Source organism: Megascapheus bottae, chromosome 21, assembly GCF_031878675.1.
Source record: "Megascapheus bottae isolate mThoBot1 chromosome 21, mThoBot2.hap1, whole genome shotgun sequence".
Classification (NCBI taxonomy): domain Eukaryota; kingdom Metazoa; phylum Chordata; class Mammalia; order Rodentia; family Geomyidae; genus Megascapheus; species Megascapheus bottae.
Genome location: NC_143529.1, coordinates 39,578,064 through 39,599,451, shown reverse-complemented (window position 1 = coordinate 39,599,451; position 21,388 = coordinate 39,578,064). Strand labels below are relative to the sequence as shown.

Below are 21,388 nucleotides of genomic sequence, written 5' to 3'. Positions count from 1 at the left end.
GAACACAACGTAATCTTCCATAAATCATATTGGTATTGCATTTTTCTATAATTTTCTGGGGTTTTTGGTTCTGGTTCTGGTGCTTGTACTCAGGGCTTGAACCTGTTTTACTCAAGGCTGGCATACTACTACTTGAGCCACATCTCTAGTTCTCTCGCTCCCTCTCTGTTTAACTGAAGAGAACTGGACTTTCATTTCAGGGATCCACAGAGGCTCAGCCTGAGATTTCTTGACATGAACTTTTTTTTTAAAACAACAAATTGCATAATACACAGAAATTCACACCCGAGATTTTAATAAAAATAAAGCCTAAAATATTACTCCTTAAAGCGTGTTTTTATAAACCGTGTGGGATAGGAGGCCTTGGGCTGTCACAGACTGGTGTTGGGTCCTCAGGCTGCACCGCCCTCTACAGGAGAAAAACAGAACTACCTCCCGCTCTTCCGGGCTCACAGCCCTTCCACTTCAGTCTCCTGGTGCCCTCTGAGTCTCTGTCCCCATTGCCTTCAGACCTCCTGGTAGTGCCTTCCTTCCTTGCTCCTTTGCTTTTTAAACCGTAGCTTGAACTCAGGGTCCCACGCCCTCCCTTGGCTTTCTCTCTCTCTCTCTTTTTTTGCCAGTCCTGGGCTTGAGCTCAGGGCCTGAGCACTGTCCTTGGACTTTCTCAAGGCTAGAGCTCTACCACCTGAGCCTCAGCACCACTTCTGGCTTTTTTTCTAAGTATGTGGTACTGAGGAATCCAACCCGGGTCCTGGGCAAGCACTTTAACCACTAGGCCAAACTCCCGGCCCCTCCCTTGGTTTTCTTGCTCATGGCTGACACTCTACCACTTGAGCCATGCTTCCTGTCTGGCTCTTTACTGATTAATTGGAGGTGGAGTCTCGACATTTTTGCCCAGGCTGATTTTGAACGGAAATCCGCTGGTCTCAGACTCTTGTGGAGTTATGGGCCATGGGTGGTGCCTTGCAGTGGTGGTGCCTTCTGAAGAAAGGTCCACAGAGCCGCTTTCTGTGGAAGTCCAGGGAGTCTGGTGCCTCAGGGGTGACTTGTCATCCAAGGGCCAGTTTCCTCAGCCCAGGAATCGCATAGACCAAGGGTTTGCTCACCACTTGTTTGAGTCAATAAAGCTTTATCAGAAAATAGTAACACACATCCAGTTTCAACCTGCAGCTGTAAGTGTGATACAGCAGCAGAGTTGGAAGGTTGCCTCAGAGGCCAGGGAAAGAGCACTTGCTGCCTGAGCCTTCACAGAGATGTCTGCCACCCCTGTTGTGCATGCAGTGTTTAAATCCTCTGTAGTAGTAACTGACATTTCCTTTTTGAGAATGCATAGCAATACAGAGGTGTGGAGCGGGTGGAGTGGGGCTCTCCTGACCCCATGCCTTGCGCCTCTGCTTTTCTGTTTTGGGAGCTGACAGGTCTTCTCTCTTTGTGTTAGGTAGCTCAGCAGCCTTCTCTCTGATGTTGGGATGTGAGGATGGGTTTCTGAGCACTGCCTAGGTCTTATTGTCTAGGCGCAGGGAAGCTGCCACCACTCACAGAGGCACTGGCTCTGCCTCTGGAAACGTAGGATTGGTGGCAGGCACTGCCACCCTTGTCTTTATTGGTCCTACATGAGTCCATGGCGGGCTGGTATGTATGCAGATGCTGGAGGGGTCCGTGGGTAGGCATGCAGGCCGGGCCATCTGTTCTCCTGCCTGAGCACCAGGGTTGCAGAGGGGACTGACCACAGTGAAGACCTCGTCTCTTGATGTCCTTCACAATCCAATTCTTAGCTCTCATCTTGGGTTTTGGAAAGTCCTGAGGGGGTGGACTATAAGAAGCACAGTCCAGATCCTTTGGAGGAAAGCAGTGGAGTGTGAGAAGGACCGGCATGTCTTCTTTAAAGCAGCTGCCAGTTTCTCAGGCCCTTTCCTCAGGGGACGGAAATCTTACAGCCATAGAATTCCGGCAGAGAGTGACGGGAGCTGAGCGCGCTGTGGTGAAAATGCTTTGGTCCACGCACGCACCCCTCTTCATCTTCAGGGACACTTTGGCTCAGAGCTTCCCTGAACAGAATGTGCCACCCTGTCCCCTGCACTGGGCAGCAGAGGCTGCTGGCGGCCCCTCTCCGGCCCTCTGTGAGGGTGCCGCCTCCTCCAAGCCGCTCTGGAGTGAGGTGCTCTCCTCACGTGGTATCGGGACGGGTGCCTTTGTCTTGTTTGTGTTTTCCTCATTGTTTTGAGAACAGGTGTTTGGTAAGCTGGTACTTGAGGATTAGTTGGGTTTCTCATTTGTTGCTATAGAAGTGGATTTGCTGGGTGAGGTTTTCAGGTGACTTACTTCTGTAGCAGTATTTCAAATCCAAGTGACGGTGGGTTCTTGGTCCTTTCCAGGACTGAGCTGTTCCCAAGTGTTCTTAGAGGCTGAGGCCGGAGAGGACGTGGAGCTGTCAGGGGACGGGCACCGGCTGCTGTCAGCTCTCTCTGTGCAGTTCCTCAGCGGAGGGGTCCAGGCACACCCGACTCTTGCTGAGCCCCCGGGAGCGCCTGTCTGCCTGGAGCGCTGGCCTTTTTAGTGTCTACAGCTCTTGGTAGAGCCATGACTGGACCTCCTTTGCTTCTGGTTGTTCTTAGCCTTTGGGTGACATTTTCCTGTCCTCAGCCACGGAGAAAAGGAAGACCTGCCTTGCAGGACTCGCTGTCCGAGGCCCAGGGGGGCAGGCCGCTCCCAGGGACATATGTGAAGGGAGGTCGAGGAAGAGCTGAGTTCAGCTGTGCATGGTATTTTTCGGACTGTTGTGAGGTGTACCAACGCCCTTGAAGAGCCAGTGGTGTGTGTGTAGCCAGGGTGTGGAGGAGGGAGGGAGGGGAGGGAAGTGTTGGATCAAAGGAGGGAACGTTTCTTGCATGTTGGGGGTTGTGATACCTAGAATTCTGGCATCCACTGTGACTCAAGTGAGAGGCCATCTTCAGCAGATGTCAGAGGCCTGAAGTCTGTACTCCTTCCTCCCAGCAGAGTTCTGTTCATAGGGGTGGGGAGCTCCCCAAGTCCTCCCACTGCCCAGGCTCCTCCCCCTCCAGGCGCCAGCTGGCCCTCCACCTTTGTGAGAGCCCCGTGGTGGCTGGCCCTCATTTTCCTGAGAACGAGGTCACCCGCTCAGATGGAGGCAGAGGCCACCTGAGAGGCTGTCGTTATGTCCACTGGGAGACTGGAGCAGGGGATTTTAACTGTGTTGTTCTTGTCCTGCCTGACAAGGCTGCAGTGCCCAGGGCCAGCTCCCCTGCTTCTCCACAGCAGGGAAAGGGGGAGTCCGGGGAGGGACCTACCTTAAGAGTTCTTCAGTGTCTGACGGTTACTTTGTTTCCTGAAATAAGAAAGTGGTTTATGGCCCTCCCTACCACAGAGAGTCCTCTGCTCCTATATCCCAGGTGTGGGGCACCACAGGGCAGATGCCGATGAGGGTTCTGCTTCAGATTCCGTGTGCACGCCCGCCACCCATGTGGAAGCCAGGGGAAGGGGGGCTACAGCCTGGCCATCCACACCACGCCCTGCTGCTGGTGAACACATGCCATGGCCTTGTTGACACTGTCACACAGAACTAGAGTGTGGCTCTAGGTAGCAGTGGAGAGGGGACCTGGGGTGAGGACACGCGTGCAGTGTTCTCAGACACCTCTTTCAGTAAACCCCACCAGTCCCCCTTAGTGCACCTCGCCCCTATGGGAAGACCTGGTTCTGAGAGGTAGAGGAAGCCATGCACGTGGGCTCGGCAGCAGCCCGTTTTCTCCACTGTGGCACCACATCCTGTGTGAGCTCACAGGGGCTTCTTTTGGGCAAGCAGCCTGGCTTGGCCCGAGTCTCTCATACTCTTGCGCATCACCCTGTGGCATTACCCCTCCCTGCCCCCGTCACCCTACAGAAATGCATGCGGTCCCCGAGCTGGGCTCCACGCTGCACCTGTGTGGGATTTCTCAAGGCTCGGGCCTTCACAGCGCTCTTTGAAGCAGACGTCCTGGTGAACTCGGTAGACGCGCTTATACCTATTGTCACAAGGAAAGCTCTGTGAAGTCAGAACCGAGGCCGAGAGTGGCCTAATCTATGCTGTGCAAACCCAGGGGGATGATGTTGGAGGGAAAGACCACTGCCTTTCTCATATAACATGAGAAAATGCATGTATTAATATCCAACATAAACGCTAATGATTTAGAGCCAAGTGCGGGTGGCTCATGCCTGTAATCCTGGCTAGAAAAAACAAAAAACTCAAGGATAGCACCTAGGTCCTGACCAGCAGGGGGGAAAAAAGGAAATCGTTGAGAATCAACATAACACCATGCTGTCAGAATGTGTGAAAGTAAAAAGTCTGATCACAAGTCAAAGGAGGTGTCGGTGTGGAACGTGCTGCTGTGCTGAAGTTGTGTATCCACATCCCAGGTGTGTTTCGGTGAGATAGAATTGCATACTGTGCATCTCAGAGCCACTACAACCAAAGCCAATGGTAAATACAATCCAAAATGAGGCAGAACAAGAGGAAAATGTAATGTAAACATGTAAAGTGCAAATGGCAAACAGCAACATGGCAGATTTAAACCCAGCCACATTATGCTAAGTGTAATGTAAATGGCCTAAACACTTGGGGAAAAGTGGATTATTAGAGTGGCTGTAAATAAGACCTCCCCATGCTATACTTTGTCCTCTGCCTCCAGAACACACGTAAGTGTAGCTATACCTTTCTTTGCTCAGGGCCCTGCAGGTCTTCTCCCAACTCCTTAAAGCCTCTGCCTCATTCTCGTTAGGCTCTGTCCTCTCCTGACTTGTCTGGCTCACTGAGGCAGAGCTTTGGGAGCATTCTTTTTTCTTTTTCTTTTTGTCATGGGGCTTAAACTCTGGGCCTGAGTGATGTCCCTAAGCTCTTCAGTTCAAGGCTACCACTTGAGCCACAGTGCCACTTCGTTTTATTTATTATTTATTTTTTGTTGATTGTGGGGCTTGAACTCTGGGCCTGGGCATTGTCTCTGAACTCTTCAGCTCAAGGCTACAGCCCTACCCCTTGAGCCACAGTGCCACTTCCAGTTTTCTAGTGAGTATTGGCGGTAAGAAAGAGTCTCATAGACTTTAGTGGCTGGCTGGCTTTGAACCATGATCCTCATATCAGCCTGTTGCTTTGCTAGGAGTGCAGGTGTGAGCCACCCGTGCCAGCAAGCCTGGATAGCATTCTGTGTTTGTGTTGCCTCTTCTGTGAGACCTACCTCAACCCCATTCCCCACATAGCCTTCTGGCTTCCTGCTCTCATCTCCTTTTTCCCTGTAGCTTTTTTCCTTTTCTTCTGGGATTTGAACTCAGGGCCTGGGTGCTATCCCTGAACCTCTTTCTGCTCAAAGCTAATACTCTACTGCTTGTGCCACAGTGCCCCTTCCTACTTTTTCTGGGTAGTTTATTGGAGATAAGAGCCTCACGGGGCTGAGAATGGGGCTTAGTGGTAGAGTGCCTAGCATGCATGAAGCCCTGGGTTCAACTCCTTAGTACCACATAAACAGAAAAGGCCAGAAGTGGTCCTGTGGCTCAAGTGGTAGAGCACTAGCCTTGAGTCAAAGAAGCTCAGGGACAGTGCCCGGCCCTGAGTTCAAACCCCAGAACTGGCCAAAAAAAAAAAAAAGTCTCAAGGACATTTCTGCCTGGGCTGCCTCCTAGGTAGCCAGGAGGACAGACGTGAGCCTCTGGCACCTGACTTCCCGTGGCTCTCTAGAGCAGTGCTGTGCGCACATGTGCTGTTGTCCAGCTTGTGGCGGCTGCTCCCTGCTGTGTGCACCTGTGGAAGGAGCTGGTGTGTGGCCTGGACTCTCTGGGGTTAGCAAGAAGGGTCCCTCACAGCCTTCTGTGCAGATAGGACACCGAAGCAGCAGTTTGTCCAGGACCAAATCACCATGGCAGCATGAGGGCTGTAACCCAAAGGCTTCAGGGATGAGAGGAAGGCCAGGCCCCTGGACAATGACCATGTGTGCTGGAGACAAGGCCTTGGTTTCCCTCTCCAGCTCTGCAGGTGGAGGGGCCTGGCTCCTGGCTGTGCCACTCAGCTCTGCCTCAGGCTCCTCATCTGTCACACTAAGGGCCTAGGTGGTCTAGCCCCTGCCGCCCGCAGCCTCCCCCTGCCCAGAGGGGACTTACACATGGTGGCAGATGCCTCCTTCCCAGACAGGAAAGGACTTGGTCTCTGAGAACAGCCGTGTGCAGGGGCGGGGCACCTTCTCACAAGCTGTGGCACAAAGGAGAACCGGGGACCCCTGTCAGAGGAAGGCCGCTGGCCTGCGGTCTGGAGTCTGAGCCCACTGCTCCCCGGCTCTGCCTGGTGGCGGGGCGCTCAGCGTCTGTGGGCTGACCAGGCCTCGGCTGGTGTGCAGTCTGCAGACCAGAGTCCTGGCCTCAGGGTTACACCGCAGGTGTCAGGGCCGCTGTCTTTCTATCCTTGGTGTTCTGTCCCAAGCTGTTTGCAGGACCTGTGTCCTTTCTATGGCTCTGTTGTCCCTGCCAGACCACCCCGGCCTGCAGCGACACCTTGCAGTGTGGGGCCCTACCCCTGGTTTGTCAAGCCCTGCTGTGGGCTGTTCCCCGTTCTGGTCCTTTGGACAGTGCCTCCATGCCACCTCCTTTCTCCCTGGGCACTGCCAGGCCCAGATTCCAGCACCTTAGCTTACAACCCTCAGGGTCAGGCCAGTATTCCAGGGCTGATTCAGTGTCGTGACATGTTCCCCGAGGCCAGGCCCCTCTCAGCCGCCAGCCCTCACTCACCGAGCTCACAGCGCCTGCCTTTGAAGCCAGGCCCACAGTCACAGCTGTGGGTACTGGCACCTGGCACGCAAGTGCCTCCATTCTGACAGGCATCTTCGGAACAGCGCCCAGGGTCACCTGAAAGCAGACAGGAAAGGTCAGCTGTGGGGTCCGGAAGGCCCTGTCCTCTGCCCCTCTGTCCCCTCCTCTGTCAACAGTGCTGGTCCAGAGGGTGGGTGCAGGTGAGGTGTGCAGAGGGGAAGGGTGCCCAGCCAGACCTCCTGAGTTCACAGAGGACGAGGGCAGGGATGGACCTCTGTGCATGGCTCTCAGGCTCTTTCCTCGGACTTGGTCACTGGATCCTGAGGCCCGTCGCCCACCACTGCCTGTCTCCGAGGCCCTGACCTCTTCCCATCTCCGCAGCCCAGGGCAGTCATTGGTGCAGATGCCCAGCAGTGACTGTCAATGTCATGGCAACTGCTGGCCCTGCCGGGGAGTCGTCCGCCCGCTCTAACCCACTCCCTGCCCTTTCGACTTAGTCAAGATACCTGTGGCCTTCATTTTCCACTTAAAAAAACGTTTTCAACACAAAGAATGAGATGGTGCCTCCTCCCATCATGTCTAGTACTGAAAAAGGCTCAGCTTTCTCCTGCTATCTAACCCAGCCCCCGTGTTTGTGTCGTCCTACTGTGTGATCGCCCAGGCAGGCCCTCTGGCCTGTGTCCTCCACTGTGTGACGGCCCAGGCAGGCCCCCATGCCTGTGTCGTCCCACTGTGTGACCGCCCTGAGGCTTTTCCCTTCTCCTTCCACAATCCTCTGAGGCTGTGTATGTGTGTGTGTGTGCTTAAAATAAATTGCTGGGGAGAAAAAGCCCTCAAATCCAAGCCTGTAATGTATGGAGTGGAGAGAATTCCAGGCATTCAGCTTTTTCTCAGCCTACTTTCTTCCCACCGTTATTCTCCCTTTTTCTCTTGCAGAATGCCAGAGCAGCTCACAGGTCCATCGCTCAGTGAACACCTGAGTGGTACCTGTACCTGAGGACCAGTGTCTCGCCTGCCCACAGTGCCGTTGCTACAGTCGATGAGCAGGAATCCCCGGCCATGATCCCATAATTTCATTTGTTAGTGCTAGTACTGGGGTTTGAACTCAAGGCTTCTTGCTTTTGCTTAACTTTTTTGCCCAAGGCTGATGCTCTACTACTTGAGCCATATGTTGCTGGAGAACTGGAGATAATGGTCTCTCAGAGTTGTCTGCCCAGGCTGCCTTCAAACCAAGGTCCTCAGTTCTGTCTCCTGAGTAGCTGGAATTATGGGCATGAATCATCAGTGCCTGACTAAAATTGTTTCTCTTCCTCTTTCTTCTCCCTTAGATTCTTCTTCTTCTCTCTCCATCTTCCTTCCTTACCTTGTATTTTTGGTAGTAATGAGTTTGAGCTCAGAGCCACTTCTCTCACACTTGGTAAGCAGGGGCTTTTCTGGTGAGCCTTCTGTGTCTTAGTAAAGTGTCTTTTATTCCTGTTCTCAACTAATTAGACTTCAGGAGAATCTACAAACTGCTTGTGTTCGATGTGTTTCAACTTGGTTTTGATCTCTGTACCTTGTGTTTTACTGTAGTTTTCTTCTGTGTTTGACTTGGGGCTCTTGTAGCACTCATCCCTTCTATTCTTACAAACTATGCAGAGAGAAAGATTTGCTGGGATTTGGGTACAAATGGCCTTTTCAGGGCTGTTTCCTGGGCCTGTACTCCGCTTGAATCCTACGAGTCACCACTCCGCGTCCCCGCCTGCTTCAAACAGGGCAAGCTCCCCACAGGCTCGTGCCATGGTGTGAGCAGCCAGAGACCTCTCCTGAGACCCATCATCTCTCTGCCTCCCTGGCCTGAGAGGACTCAGGGACAGTGGCTGTCCCACGCTGGCCCCTTGGGTGCTCAGAATACGTTAGGACAAATGCTTCATTCTTCCTTTGGAGGGGGCTTCAGAGAGCTGGTCCCCGGGAGACACTACAGATGAACAGTTTTTGTGTGTGTGGAGCTGGGGTGGAAGACAGGTCTTTGTTTAGCTTAAGTTAGTGCCCAGTATCAGCTGAATCCCTTTCTAGACGCATGCTTACTGTTTTATGTAAGCCTCTTTGCCACGCTGCTGTCCACGTCCCCGAGAGCCCCACTCCTTTGGTGGAAAAGTGTGTGGAAATTCATCCAGTGCCCAGGGTGGCGTTCTCGATCAGGCCTTTCCAGTGGGCAGAAGTGGGAATTCATCCAGTGCTCAGGGTGGCGTTCTCGATCAGGCCTTTCCAGTGAACAGAAGTGGGAATTCATCCAGTGCCCAGGGTGATGTTCTCGATCAGGCCTTTCCAGTGAACAGAAGTGGGAATTCATCCAGTGCCCAGGGTGATGTTCTCGATCAGGCCTTTCCAGTGGGCAGAAGTGGGAATTCATCCAGTGCTCAGGGTGGCGTTCTCGATCAGGCCTTTCCAGTGGGCAGAAGTGGGAATTCATCCAGTGCTCAGGGTGGCGTTCTCGATCAGGCCTTTCCAGTGGGCAGAAGTGGGAATTCATCCAGTGCCCAGGGTGATGTTCTCGATCAGGCCTTTCCAGTGGGCAGAAGTGGGAATTCATCCAGTGCTCAGGGTGGCGTTCTCGATCAGGCCTTTCCAGTGGGCAGAAGTGGGAATTCATCCAGTGCCCAGGGTGATGTTCTCGATCAGGCCTTTCCAGTGAACAGAAGTGGGAATTCATCCAGTGCCCAGGGTGATGTTCTCGATCAGGCCTTTCCAGTGGGCAGAAGTGGGAATTCATCCAGTGCCCAGGGTGGCGTTCTCGATCAGGCCTTTCCAGTGGGCAGAAGTGGGAATTCATCCAGTGCCCAGGGTGGCGTTCTCGATCAGGCCTTTCCAGTGGGCAGAAGTGGGAATTCATCCAGTGCCCAGGGTGATGTTCTCGATCAGGCCTTTCCAGTGAGCAGAAGTGGGAATTCATCCAGTGCCCAGGGTGGCGTTCTCGATCAGGCCTTTCCAGTGAACAGAAGTGGAAATTCCATTGTTCAAGATTAAACAGGTGAGTTAAATAGCAAAACGAAAAGATGTCGTTTGACCTCTCCACTTTGTATTGTTATCTCTTCACACTGGACGTCTCACAGGCATTAATGTAATTACTTTCTTTTTTTTTTTTTTTTGCCAGTCCTGGGCTTGAGCTCAGGGTCTGAGCACTGTCCTTGGATTTTCTCAAGGCTAGAGCTCTACCACTTGAGCCTCAGCACCACTTCCAGCTTTTTTATATGTATGTGGTACCAAGGAATTGAACCCGGGTCTTCATGCATGCTAGGCAAGCACTTTAACCACTAGGCCAAACTCCCGGCCCTGTAATTACTTTCTTTACCCTTCAGAGTGACAGGTGAGCAGGGACTCCCGAGCCATGTTAGGATGGTTAGGGTCAGAGCACTGCCTAACAAGTAGGCTCTTTCCTCTTATCCTCTTAGTGTGTTCTTAGCTAAGAAATCCTCTGAGCCGGGTGTGGTGGCTCACACCTGTAATCCTACCTACTCAGGAGTCTGACATCTAAGGATCATGGTTCAAAGCCAGCCCAGGCACTAAAACGTCTTGGAGACTTAACCACTAGAAAACCAGAAGTGACACTGTGGCTCAAGGGGTGGGGTCGTAGCCCTGAGCTGAAGAGCTCAAGGACAACACCAGGCACAGAGTTCAAGTCCCATGCCTGACTGAAAAAAAAAAAGAAAAAAATCTTTTCTGCATCTTTTCCTTCCCTTCTTCTTCCTTCCTTTCTGTCTTTTTCTCAGTTAGCACTGGGTTTTGAACTCAGGGTTCAGTGCTTTAACACTTGAGTTCCCATTCCTTTTGCCTGGGTTATCGTTCCAGTACAGTCTTGCTATTTTTTTTGGGGGGGGGGAGGTTGTGGGGCTTGAACTCTGGGCCTGGGTGCTGTCCCTGATCTCTTCAGCTCCAGGCTCCCGCCCCACCCCTTGAGCCAGTGCCACTTCCAGGTTGTTGTTGTTGTTGTTTTTCCTAATGGTTGGTTGGAGATAAAAGTCTCACCGTCTTGTCTTGTCTTTAGTTCCCAGGCTGGCTCTGAACTGTGATCCTCAGATCTCAGCCTCCTGAGTAGTTAGGATTACAGGGGTGAGCCAGAACGCCCTCCTGTCTTGCTTTTTGCTAGAGGAGACTGGATTGTGATCCTCCTGTTTACACGTTCCGTGTGGCTGGGATGACAGGCCATGCTACCTCAGCCAGGGCCTGAGCACTGTCCTTGGCTTCCTCAGGCTAGAGCTCTCCCACTTGAGCCACAGCACCACTTCTGGGTTTTTTCTATGTATGTGGTGCCAAGGAATCAAATCTCCGTGTTCGTGCACTAGGCCAAACTCCCCCCCCCCTCACCCAGCTCTTACATTGACTGAGCACTTTTTGCCTGGTTTGGCCTTGAACTGAGATCTTTCCAATCTCAGCCTCCCAAGAAACTAGACTTAAAGGTGCAAATAGTCACACCTGCCTCTTACCTTTCCTTTTTGTTGTCTTATAGTTTTATCGTTTGAATAATGAATTGGCACCAAAAAAAGGAAATAAAAAGTATTTTCATGGTTCTAAAGACAAAAAGTGTAGACAAAGTAAATACCAGTAGAGAAGCCAAGGCTTTTCACTCTGTCCCTGTGCCTCTGTCCTCGTCCTCACACACCCCACCAGCTCACTAGATTTCTTCCTTCCCGATTTCCTGGGCCTCACATCACCTCAAAGGCCACTTTACCTCCGTATAGGCCTTAAAGTCCACCCACTGGAAACGCACAACCCGGAGGAGCCCAGACACTCACTGCCAGGTGTCTCTCACCCCCGGCAATCTCGGAACCCTTTACCTGCTACAGGTGCCTGTACCCAGCTTTACCCATCGCAGGTCTCCATGCAGAAGGAAGGAGTCAAATGGCATGTGCCACCACATTCCCTTGGCCTCAAGGCATTTCATACCTCCTTAGGGCAAACGGCTCCCTGGTGATGGTTGTGCTGTATTTACTGTCCTCTCATCAAGAGCCAGTGACCACTGCGCTCACTGTCCTCTCATCAAGAGCCAGTGACCACTGCACTCACTGTCCTCTCATCACGGTGACCACTGCGCTCACTGCCCTCTCATCACGGTGACCTCTGCACTCACTGTACTGGTAGCACTGTGGTGAGTGTTAATAAACACGGCCTGGTGCAGGTGTCCTGGGGCTCTGTTCCCTAACATTGTTCACTAGTGTTAATTTGTCATATATGCAATCTGAAAATACTTCCTTCAATGCTGTGGGCCTGTCTTTTATGTCCTAAATGGTGTTCTTTGGAACATAAAAATTTTGGATTCTGATGAAGTCTTGCTCATCTTTTTCATTTGTTGATCATACTTGGTGTGTGTGTGTGCACCAATACCAGGGCTTGACCTCACGGAGTCACCCTGTCACAGAGACTCTTGTTCATCGCTTACCACTTGAGCCACCCTTTTTCAGTGGTTGCTAGGAGATAGAATTGGGTGGACATCTCTGCCTGGGCAGGCTTTGAACTGTCATCGTCTGATCTCAGCCTCCTGAGGCGTTGGCCATACTTCTGAATTGTGTCTAACAATCAAAGTCATGTAGATTTACTGTTGACTTTTCCTTTCTTTCTTTCTTTCTTTTTTTTTTTTCCAGTCCTGGGCTTGAGCTCAGGGCCTGAGCACTGTCCTTGGACTTTCTCAAGTCTAGAGCTCTACCACTTGAGCCTCAGCCCCACTTCTAGCTTTTTTCTATGTATGTGGTGCCGAGGAATCGAACCTGGGTCTTCATGCATGCTGGGCAGGCACTCTACCACTAGGCCAAACTCCTGGCCCCCATACTAAGTTCTTACTTGGCAAGATCCAGCTCTGGAGAGACTGGGTTGACTGTTTCTGTCTGTCCATCTGTCTTCCTGCCTGCCTGCCTGCCTGTCTGCCTCATTCACTCCTTCCTTCATTCCCTCCCCCCTTCCCCCCTCCCTCTTTCCCTACCACCTCTGTTTCATGCCAGTTCCAGAGCTGGATGTCAGGGCCTCATACTCTCACTTGGCTTTCCTGCTCAGGCTGCTGCTGCACCACTCGAGGAATGCCTCCAGTCCAGTGTGTACGTGGTGTACGTGTGTCACCGCCAAGAGACAGTGGTGAGTCCTCACAGAACTCACACATCCCAAGCTTCAGCATTTCTGCTTGTGCACATGGCCCAGAGATGTGTGCAAGAACCTTCACAGAAGCCCTGCTTGTGTTGTCCACAGAGCCTATAGGCCTTTCACTGGCACGTGCCAGTGGACCCACTCACTGCACTGGGCGTGGGCGAGCTCTGCAGCCGCCCCCAGCAATGGGCATGTCTGGTGCAGGAGCCTGAATGAGGCAGGCCTCCGGCATGATTTTTGTCACTGCTGTTGTTGGTCATGGGACTTCCACTCAGGGCCTGGGTGCTGTCGCTGTACTTCTTTTTTTTTGATGTAATAAAATTTTACTTTTCCAGGTGTACAGCTGGCTGGACCCGTTCATTCATCTTCACCAGCAGCAGTGGCATTGCCACCTTTAGTATTTCTAGTGTAAATTACCTGAGCTCTGTGCTTTGAAACCAAATTTCGTAAGCCCTTTACCAAGCAGTTCCTGAAGGGCTGCCACGAATCGTCAGCCTCTCACAAACCAGAGCAGGGTCATGCGCTTGTGTGGGGAACTTCCTTACAGAGTTTGCTGTAAGTGGCTCTGTCGGACTGGACGAGGTTGCTGAGCTTGTCCCGAACCTCGCCTTTGGACCACTTCTTCTTGTCCCTGCCCCCGACCTGTTTCCTGGGTCTTTGTCTTACTTGCCCGACTTCCCAGCATCTTTCCCCTTGTCCTTGGGCGGCATTGTGAAGCCTGGCGAGCAGGAGGCACTGTCGCAGCTCCGTCAAGATGTGGGACAGAAAGCTGTCCCTGCACTCTTGCTCAAGGCTAATGCTCCACCACTTTGAGCCACAGCGCCAATTCTGGTTTTCTGGTGGCTAAGTGGAGATAAGGACCTCACAGACTGGCACCGAGCCATGATCCCGAGATCTGGGCCTCCTGGCAGCTAGGGTAGAGGGGTGATCCGGGGCGCCGGGCTGTTTTATGGAAAAGTTGTTCAGGAACCCTTGGTGAGATACCATCACTCCTCTTGCCATTCACTCCAAGATAAAGGGTCCTCAGACACAGAATGTGGATCAAGGTAGAGCCCACGGAGGGCTGCCACGAGGCAAGTTCTGGTCTAATCTCGGAAGTGTCCTTAGGAGGGTTAGAAGCTTTTGCTCCTGGTCTGGGTTCCAGACCTGTTGATGGCCACATGGATGAAGGGGCCAGCGTATGCGTACAGCAAGAACCGTAGCCATGGCCAATTCTGCACTTTGGAGCCTTCAAGGTTTCTTCTTCTTTCAACCCTTTGGTCACCTCGCACCAACCAGGACTGGGCACCCCACCATGGCAAACACTGCAGGACGGCGTGATCCTGCGGCCACGAGCCATCCTGGACTTCCTGAGGAGGAGCTGGCCGAGCCCCCCAACCTTTCCTGCCTCGGGCTTCTTCCAATGGAACGTGCAACCGTGAGGGGGGCTCGAGGAATGCCGAACAGCTGAGGGGACGTTCGCTTCCTTCCGTCCTAATGCCACAGTGGGTCTTTGCTCTGCATGAACTCTGCCTTAGATAAGGGCCCTGAGCCACCAGTAGTGGACACGGCCCACAGCTGAGGCAGGAGCCAGCACCATCTCCACGTGAGAGCCAAGCTAGGTCCCTGGGAGCCACGTGTGGCCCACCCTCGGGGGCTGGGTTGGCCAGGGCTGGCAGGCTGTGTGACAGGCTCACCCAGCACCCAGCTCTCTCTGGGGTCGCTTGAATGAGCCTCCCCTGAGCTTATGAGGTAATGCTGGGGGAAGAGGGGAACTCGTCCTAGAATTGTTCCCAGAAGGGTCAGAAGCGCAGAGCAATCTGACAGGATAAGGAGCACGCATTGGTGACGCCCCCGAGGAAATGCCCACGGAGCAGTCAGGAGCCCCTCCACTGCCAGGGGCAGCCCGGGCCTGCCGGGAATCCTCGAGCCTGCAGGGGCCCAGGGGCCCCTCCCTCCTTGTTCCACTGCCCTGAGTTAGCCCCCCTCTGGAGGAAGGAGGGTGGCTGGGCCCAGGCTGGTGTCTGGTGGAAGGAGGGGGGGGTTGTGCTGCCCTGTACCCTGCCCCTCACTGTGCGATGCCCCCATAGATGGCCCCAGCAGCCCTCCACTTACTTTCAGATTGACTGTCCACGTCCGTGTCACTGTGCTCAGGGAGCTGGAGGGCCAGGCGGCCCTGCTCAGGGGTCTCCTCCATGCTCTTGAGTGGCACCAGTGTGATGGGCTCTAGGAGAAACTGGAGGTGATCACACACGTCTGCCTGGAACCCAGACCCGTCCTGGGACTGCCTGAGCTGTGCCGCCCATGCCTCCAGCCTCGCCCTGGAGCACAGAGCCCACCAGGGCCCACCAGACCAGCTCTGGGGAAAGCGGGTGACCTGCTTTGCCTGGAGCCTCACCCTACAGCCGGGGTATGGCCCCTGTCCCCATTTCTCTCCTTTCCCTGCCTCTTGGGCAGCTATGCCTTCTTCCTCTTGTCTGCCCTCATTTTCTCAGCCCCCCAATGGCAGGTCTTGATGGGCCCTGCCTCTAGCCCAAATCCTACACTGCCCCCCCCCAACGGCATCTGCTAGTGCCTGCCCTGCCTCCCCAAGCCCCTCCGGCTCTACTCTCCCCTCCTACTTGGAAGCAGCAGCTCCTCTGTCAACCCTCCGCCTATTGAGGCCTGGTGGCCCTCAGTCTGCTCCCCCCCCGCCCTCCCCCCCTGCTCCTTTGAACATCGTCCAGAAACAGGTGATCAGGTCTCTGCTGGGAAGCCCATGAGGATATGTGTCTGGCTTTTAGGGGAGATATGGAGTCCCCAGGGCTTTCCATCGGCAGGCCCATGGCAGGTACTGCAGGGGATGTCTGCTGCAGCAGGCTCTGGACCCCTCACTTGGTGGCCCGGGGTGCTGGGGGCCGGGGGCCAGGGTGCCAAGGGCAGGGTGGCAGGGCTATCTCTCCCCCACCCCCGCCTTGCTGGCACTGCCCGAGGGTCAGAAGCCTTGGCCGTAGACCAGGTGGTGAGGTCTGCAGCCACAGGGGTAAAGTTCTGGGGACAAGCGCTGGGAGAGAGCAGCAGCGAGAGCAGAGAGGGTCACAGAACTCACGAGGTCCCACAGTGCTGGCTCTGCTGGGAGAGCCGCCAAACCTGGCACTCACTCGTCCTCTTCCGTCCACCAGCTCTGAGAATCTACAGGGAGTGGGAGGGTCACGTGGCTGAGCCCCTCCCCGCCTCTGCCACTGAGGGGCTGGGGGGGCGAGTACCTGGGCGGCTGAGTAGGTGACTCCGGGGCGCTGTGGTCCCGGAGCAGGCGCAGCTCTGGCAGGCGTGCGGGCGGCGGTCGATTTCTGAGCACCCGCGGGCGCTGCCCTCCCTGGGGCCATCGTCTGTCGGCGCTGTCCCTGGGGGCTGCAGAGCAGTGGGGAGGAAGGAGAGTGGCCGCCAGCAGAACCAGCTGCTCTCGCTCTCGGCCCTCTCCCTGCTGCTGGAAAGGGGGCATCGCACACCGCCGTGCTGCAGGGGGAGGCACCTCACACCCTCTGTGCTGGGGGGGAGGCACCTCACACCCTCTGTGCTGGGGGGGGCATCGCACACCCTCTGTGCTGGGGGGGAGGCACCTCACACCCTCTGTGCTGGGGGGGGGAGGCACCTCACACCCTCCGTGCTGGGGGGGGAGGCACCTCACACCCTCTGTGCTGGGGGGGGCATCGCACACCCTCTGTGCTGGGGGGGGAGGCACCTCACACCCTCTGTGCTGGGGGGGGGAGGCACCTCATACCCGCCGTGCTGGGGGGGGAGAGGCACCTCACACCCGCCGTGCTGGGGGGCAGCGGCACTCGTGTTTGTCTCCGTAGCCATGCTGCCCCCTGCGTGCCTCTGAGCACACCCTGGCCTGGGGCTCCAGGCCCTGAGCCCTGAGTGAAAGCTGACCATCTAAAAAGTAGGGCTGGCGTGGAGACCTGGTTCTAGGCTTCCTCAGCCAGGAGGGAGGAGTCACAGCTTGTCACTCCAGTGGCTCCCCTGACTCCATCGCTGCCTCCCACCCCGTCTCCGCCACTGCACTGGCTTGTTTGCAGTGACCTGCCCTCTTCTTGGCAGGCAGGTACGCGTCTCCAGAGCTGCTCTGGTAGACGAGACAGGTGGCAGGGCTGGATGTGGAGGTCCTCAGCTAAGAGAGGGTTGGGGGAAGGAGGCCCGGGTTGGTGTGTGTGTGGGGTACCATTCTTCATATTCTGTTTGGCCTGGCCCTGCCTTCACCAGCTTCTCTTCTCTCTGAGCTCCGCTCACAGCAGTGCCCCCACCCCTGTGTGAGCTTTGAGAACGCAGGCAGGGGTATCTAGGCCGTCAGGAGCCCCCCGTGCGCCCCCCCTACACGTGGGAATGAAAATGGGTCCCGGGCATGGCTGCCTGACTCCACTTCTCCATCCCATGACCTTCTTCCTGGGCCTTCTGCGGCCTCCTGGCCCCCTCTCGTGTGCTGGCCCCGCAGGTCCTCACGGGCCAGGCCTGCACTCGGTGCCACTCTGAGGGTCTCCTCCATGCTGCCCCCTGGGCACCTCTTCCTGGTCACTGCCTTCTCTGTGCCCCTCCTGTGGTGTGCTGGGACAGCCCAGCACAAAGCTGGGCGTGCTGCCCTGTCCTCACTGCCAGCGTCCTTCCTGACCCGTGGCATGAGACTGCCTTCCACACCAGCTTCTCGGCTGTGCCCACCCGAGTCTAGTCCGCTGGGGTTGCTCTGGGGGTGGGGGGCACTCACAGGTGATAATGTAGAGGTGTGCAGGCGCGCTGTGCAGCTGGCCCTGCTCCGTGCCCTGCACGGCTGTCACCGAGAGCTGGTACCGCCGCCCGGGCAGCAGGTCCCGCACCGTGTAGGTCACCAGCTTTCCGTTGGGCACGTAGCGGCTCTTGGTGCTCTGGCTGGTGGTCACGTTGATGACGTAAGCCTCCAGCAAGGCGCCTGGAGGAGGGGTGTCCCAGACCACGTGGGCAGAGGTGGCCGTGACTCGGGAAGCAGTCAGGTTTGCTGGAGGCAAGGGCCCTGGACAGGGTAGGGACAGCGGAGGGAGGTGAAGGGCTGCCCCGGGGGGCTGGCTGGGACAGGACTTAAGATCGGCCGGGGGTTACTGAGGCCCTGAAGCCTGGCCTGGTTACTGCGGCACTAGTGGCTCGGTCCTGGGGGAGAGAGCACGTCTGCCTCCGTCCTCAGTATTCCTGATCCTGGCTGCCCAGGATGCAGGGAGATGCCCTGAGTGCCAGCGCTGCTCCCATGCTCCCCCATCCTTCCTCCACCAGCCCCTACTTATCCCCGCCACTCCTGCCCACCGGGGAGCCTGGACAGGCAGGGGAGACAGGGAGCCTCACCTGAGTGGGCCTGGCAAGGCGGCCTGCCAGGACCCCCCCCCCCCCGCCCCATGGCCTGCGCCTCCAGCTCTGGGCAGTGTTGTGTGGAGGCTACACAGGGCAGGTGGGTGCTAACGGGTGTTTCCAGCGAGGACCCAGGCCAGACTGGCAGAGCGGGGAGTCCGGACTGGACCAGACCGGACCAGACAGGACTGGTGGCTCCTTTCTCCATCTGAATAAAGAGGCTCCTGGGAGGCAGGGCTGGGGCAGTTTGGAGAGGCCTGGACGCTGAGTGGCACAGGCTCCCTGGCCTACTTACGGGTCCACACGTGTAGCGGCCTAGACGCCAGGCTCTCAGTGGGGCCCTCTGCTCCTCCAAGCCCGCTGAGCGTGGCCATCCGCACAGTGTACCTTCTTCCTGGAAGCAGGTCCCTGCCACAGGAGACAGGGGACATCCTGCACGGCCGGCCTGGACCCTCCATGTCGAGCAGGCACTGCTGGCCAGGGCCCTCCACTGCTCACAGACTCGGCTGGCCCTCGAGTGGGAGGCCCTCCTCGTCAGGCCGGCACGGCTGGCCCTGAGAGCAAGAGGCTGGGAAACCTGTGCCATGTCTGGTCTGGCCTGGGCTCCTGGAGCATAGCCAGGCTGAACGAAGGATGGCTATGCCTTAGCTGCTCTCTAGAGGCCTGGGTGGCCGAGTTCCGGGTTTCAGAGGGTCTCTGGCTCCGGGTATAAGCAGGATGTGTGTACTGACATTTGTTTTCCTCCTGGGGGCTCTGGAATTTTCACAGGCGTAAATGGGAGCTATGTGGCCAGCCCTGAGTTCGGAGCAGTGCTAGTCAGTGCCCTGCCCGTAGCATTTTGCACGTCTCTCTGTGGCTGCTCTCAGCTACCCGTGATCCTCCTGGCGGCCCGGGCAGCGATGATCAGTGGTCCCCGGCTCACACAGGATCACCTGTGCTGCCAGTCAGCTGCCTGACCGTCGGCAACGCTCGCTGTGTTGTTTCCGAGCCATTGCGGGTGCCCTTAGGGGGAAGCCTGAACGCATGCCAAGGAAAAGCCAGGCACGGTGGCTCACTCCTGTAATCCTGGCTGCTCAGATCTGAGGGTGGTGGCGCAAAGCTGGGCAGGAAAGTCCATGAAACTCTTATCTCCAGTTAACCACCGGAAAACCAGAACTGGCTGTGTGTCTCCAGGTGGCAGAACACTAGTCTTGAGTGAGCACAAAAGCTTACAACGACCCAGGCCCTAGTTCAAACCCCATGACCGACCAAAAAAAAAGAAGTCATGGCAATTTAAAAACCACAGAGAAAAGGGTTCTGGGTGCCGTGTGCAGGGGCAGCGTGCAGGCCTGTCTGCCGAGACTGCTTTGTAAGCACGCGTGGCTGAAGGCCTGTGACCCGCGGAGGAGGGCAGTGCGAGATCGGGCTCATTTCTATGTGCACAGAACACGGTCCCCGGGCTGAAAGGCCAAGCAGGGCTGGCACCCGGCGCAACTCCACGTCCAGGCTGCCCCCTCCGAGCTGACCAGAGCACTGCCAGGGACGAGTGCCCTCAGCGGGCTCTGCGGCCCCATTCCTCGTCTCCATCAGAACCTCCCTTCTGTGGCCTGCCCTCCCCATGGAACCCTGGCCCTGTCCCGCCCTCCAGCTGCCTTGGTAGCTCTCCCCCATGGATGGTTCCTTTCAGTAGTGTCCTGGTGGCCCAGGGAGGTTGGGCCATGGTGCAGACAGCACGCCGAGGCCGCTCCTCTTACCCGAATGTGAGCTGGTCCACGCTCTGGTCCACGTCAGTGGCCAGGGCCTCTGGGGCCTCTGGCCGGAGGATGGACACGCGAACCCCGCTGACGGTGGCATGGTGGATCTTGTGCAGAGCCCACCGCACGGAGATAGCATTGGCTGTCACGTTGGTCACCTCAAAGTCCTCCAGAGGGCGGGGTCCTGGGGGCAGCAGGCTGCTCAGCAGGGGAAGACACCCTTTGCTCCCAGGGGAGGGGGCTGGAGTGAGGCAGAGCTCAGAAAGGTGCTGGGGCCTCCGGGAGTGGTGGAAACAGGCCAGGCCATGTCAGGCGCCCAGGCTTTGCTCCAGGGTAGCATCTGCAGAGGGGCCCTGCTAGGTCCCCACTCTAGATGTGGCACTGTCATGCTGAGGGTAGCTGTGGCAGCCAGGGCCCTTGCAGGCCTGGGCACCCCTTGTTTAGGTGGTGTGCCCGGTCAAGGAGTGGGCAGTACTAGAGTGTGGTTCACGGGGGCAGGGAAGGGTCCCCACGACCCCAGGAAAGGGGCCTCTCGAGCTAGGGCCCTACCCCGAGATGTTCCAAGAGAGTCCTGTCGAGGGCTGGAGCCCAGCCCCCAGCCCCACACCTGCCCCGGCACAGAGCCGGGGACCAGTGCGGACGCCGTCCTCCAGTGAAGACAGAAGTGTGTGGGAGCGGCAGGGTGTGAGGAGGGCTGGCTCCCCTCAGGCCTTTCCTAAGCAGACCCGAGCTCAGGACCTGGCGGTGGTCTGCACCGCAGTGCTCGGCGAGAACACACCCCACCACAGACCCCTGAAAGCTCCTGCCCCACGTCCTCACCACGGGAGCACCCAGCGTCCTCCCTGGCCTGGCCTGGTCACCTGCCCCACGTCCCCACCACAAGAGCACCCAGCGTCCTCCCTGGCCTGGCTGGGCAGCGCCCCCCATGGATGGCTCTGGCCTTTAGCTGCTCCCTTGGCAGGCCAGGCCTCTTGGGTGGTTGCAGCCATCCGGGGGCCTTCTCTGGTCTCTTACTCGGTCCAGCATCCAGCCAGGGCCAAGGCAGTGTCCTCCTCGCTCGGTGAGGCCTCTGCAGGCTCTCCCGTGTGCCCCGCTGGCCTCCCAGCAGAGCCCTCTGGTGTGTGGCCTCACCCTGGAGCTCTGGCCCGGGCTCCCCTCAGCCTCAGCCGCCCTCCCCGCTCGCTGCTCCAGTCTTCTGTGTCCATGGGGCCATGTTTGCCGCAGTGCCACCTGCCCTGCCTGTGCCCACTACACACAGTGCGTCAGCTGTCCTGGCTGACACGCTGCCCTGCCTTCCGTCCAGCCCTCCTGCCATGGCGTGCGTCCTCGTCCTCCCCGGGAATCCAGCAACAGACAAGCTGGAGCCTGCAGACTCCCAGGGCAGCTCCCTCACCACTGTCCACCCATGGCCGCCCAAGTGTTCTCTCCCATTCCCT

At 56.6% G+C, this 21,388-nt stretch overlaps 1 protein-coding gene and 1 pseudogene across 1 annotated transcript in view; both read right to left on the bottom strand.

Moving 5' to 3' along the window:
* Positions 1 to 220: 220 nt before the first annotated feature.
* The window catches only part of Sned1 (sushi, nidogen and EGF like domains 1), a 54,454-nt gene continuing 33,286 nt past the window's right edge, over positions 221 to 21,388 (bottom strand). Inside the window, exons 22-31 of the mRNA XM_090354346.1 lie at positions 19,953 to 20,136; positions 18,515 to 18,627; positions 17,612 to 17,893; positions 16,119 to 16,263; positions 15,962 to 16,044; positions 14,989 to 15,099; positions 6,763 to 6,879; positions 6,142 to 6,229; positions 3,937 to 4,019; positions 221 to 3,346 (exon numbers count right to left, since the gene is read on the bottom strand). Coding sequence (XP_090210472.1) covers positions 3,321 to 3,346; positions 3,937 to 4,019; positions 6,142 to 6,229; positions 6,763 to 6,879; positions 14,989 to 15,099; positions 15,962 to 16,044; positions 16,119 to 16,263; positions 17,612 to 17,893; positions 18,515 to 18,627; positions 19,953 to 20,136 — 1,232 coding nt within the window. The 3' untranslated portion in view covers positions 221 to 3,320. The remainder of the gene's footprint in view (positions 3,347 to 3,936; positions 4,020 to 6,141; positions 6,230 to 6,762; positions 6,880 to 14,988; positions 15,100 to 15,961; positions 16,045 to 16,118; positions 16,264 to 17,611; positions 17,894 to 18,514; positions 18,628 to 19,952; positions 20,137 to 21,388) is intronic.
* LOC150049014 (small ribosomal subunit protein eS25 pseudogene) lies at positions 12,831 to 13,797 on the bottom strand (annotated as a pseudogene).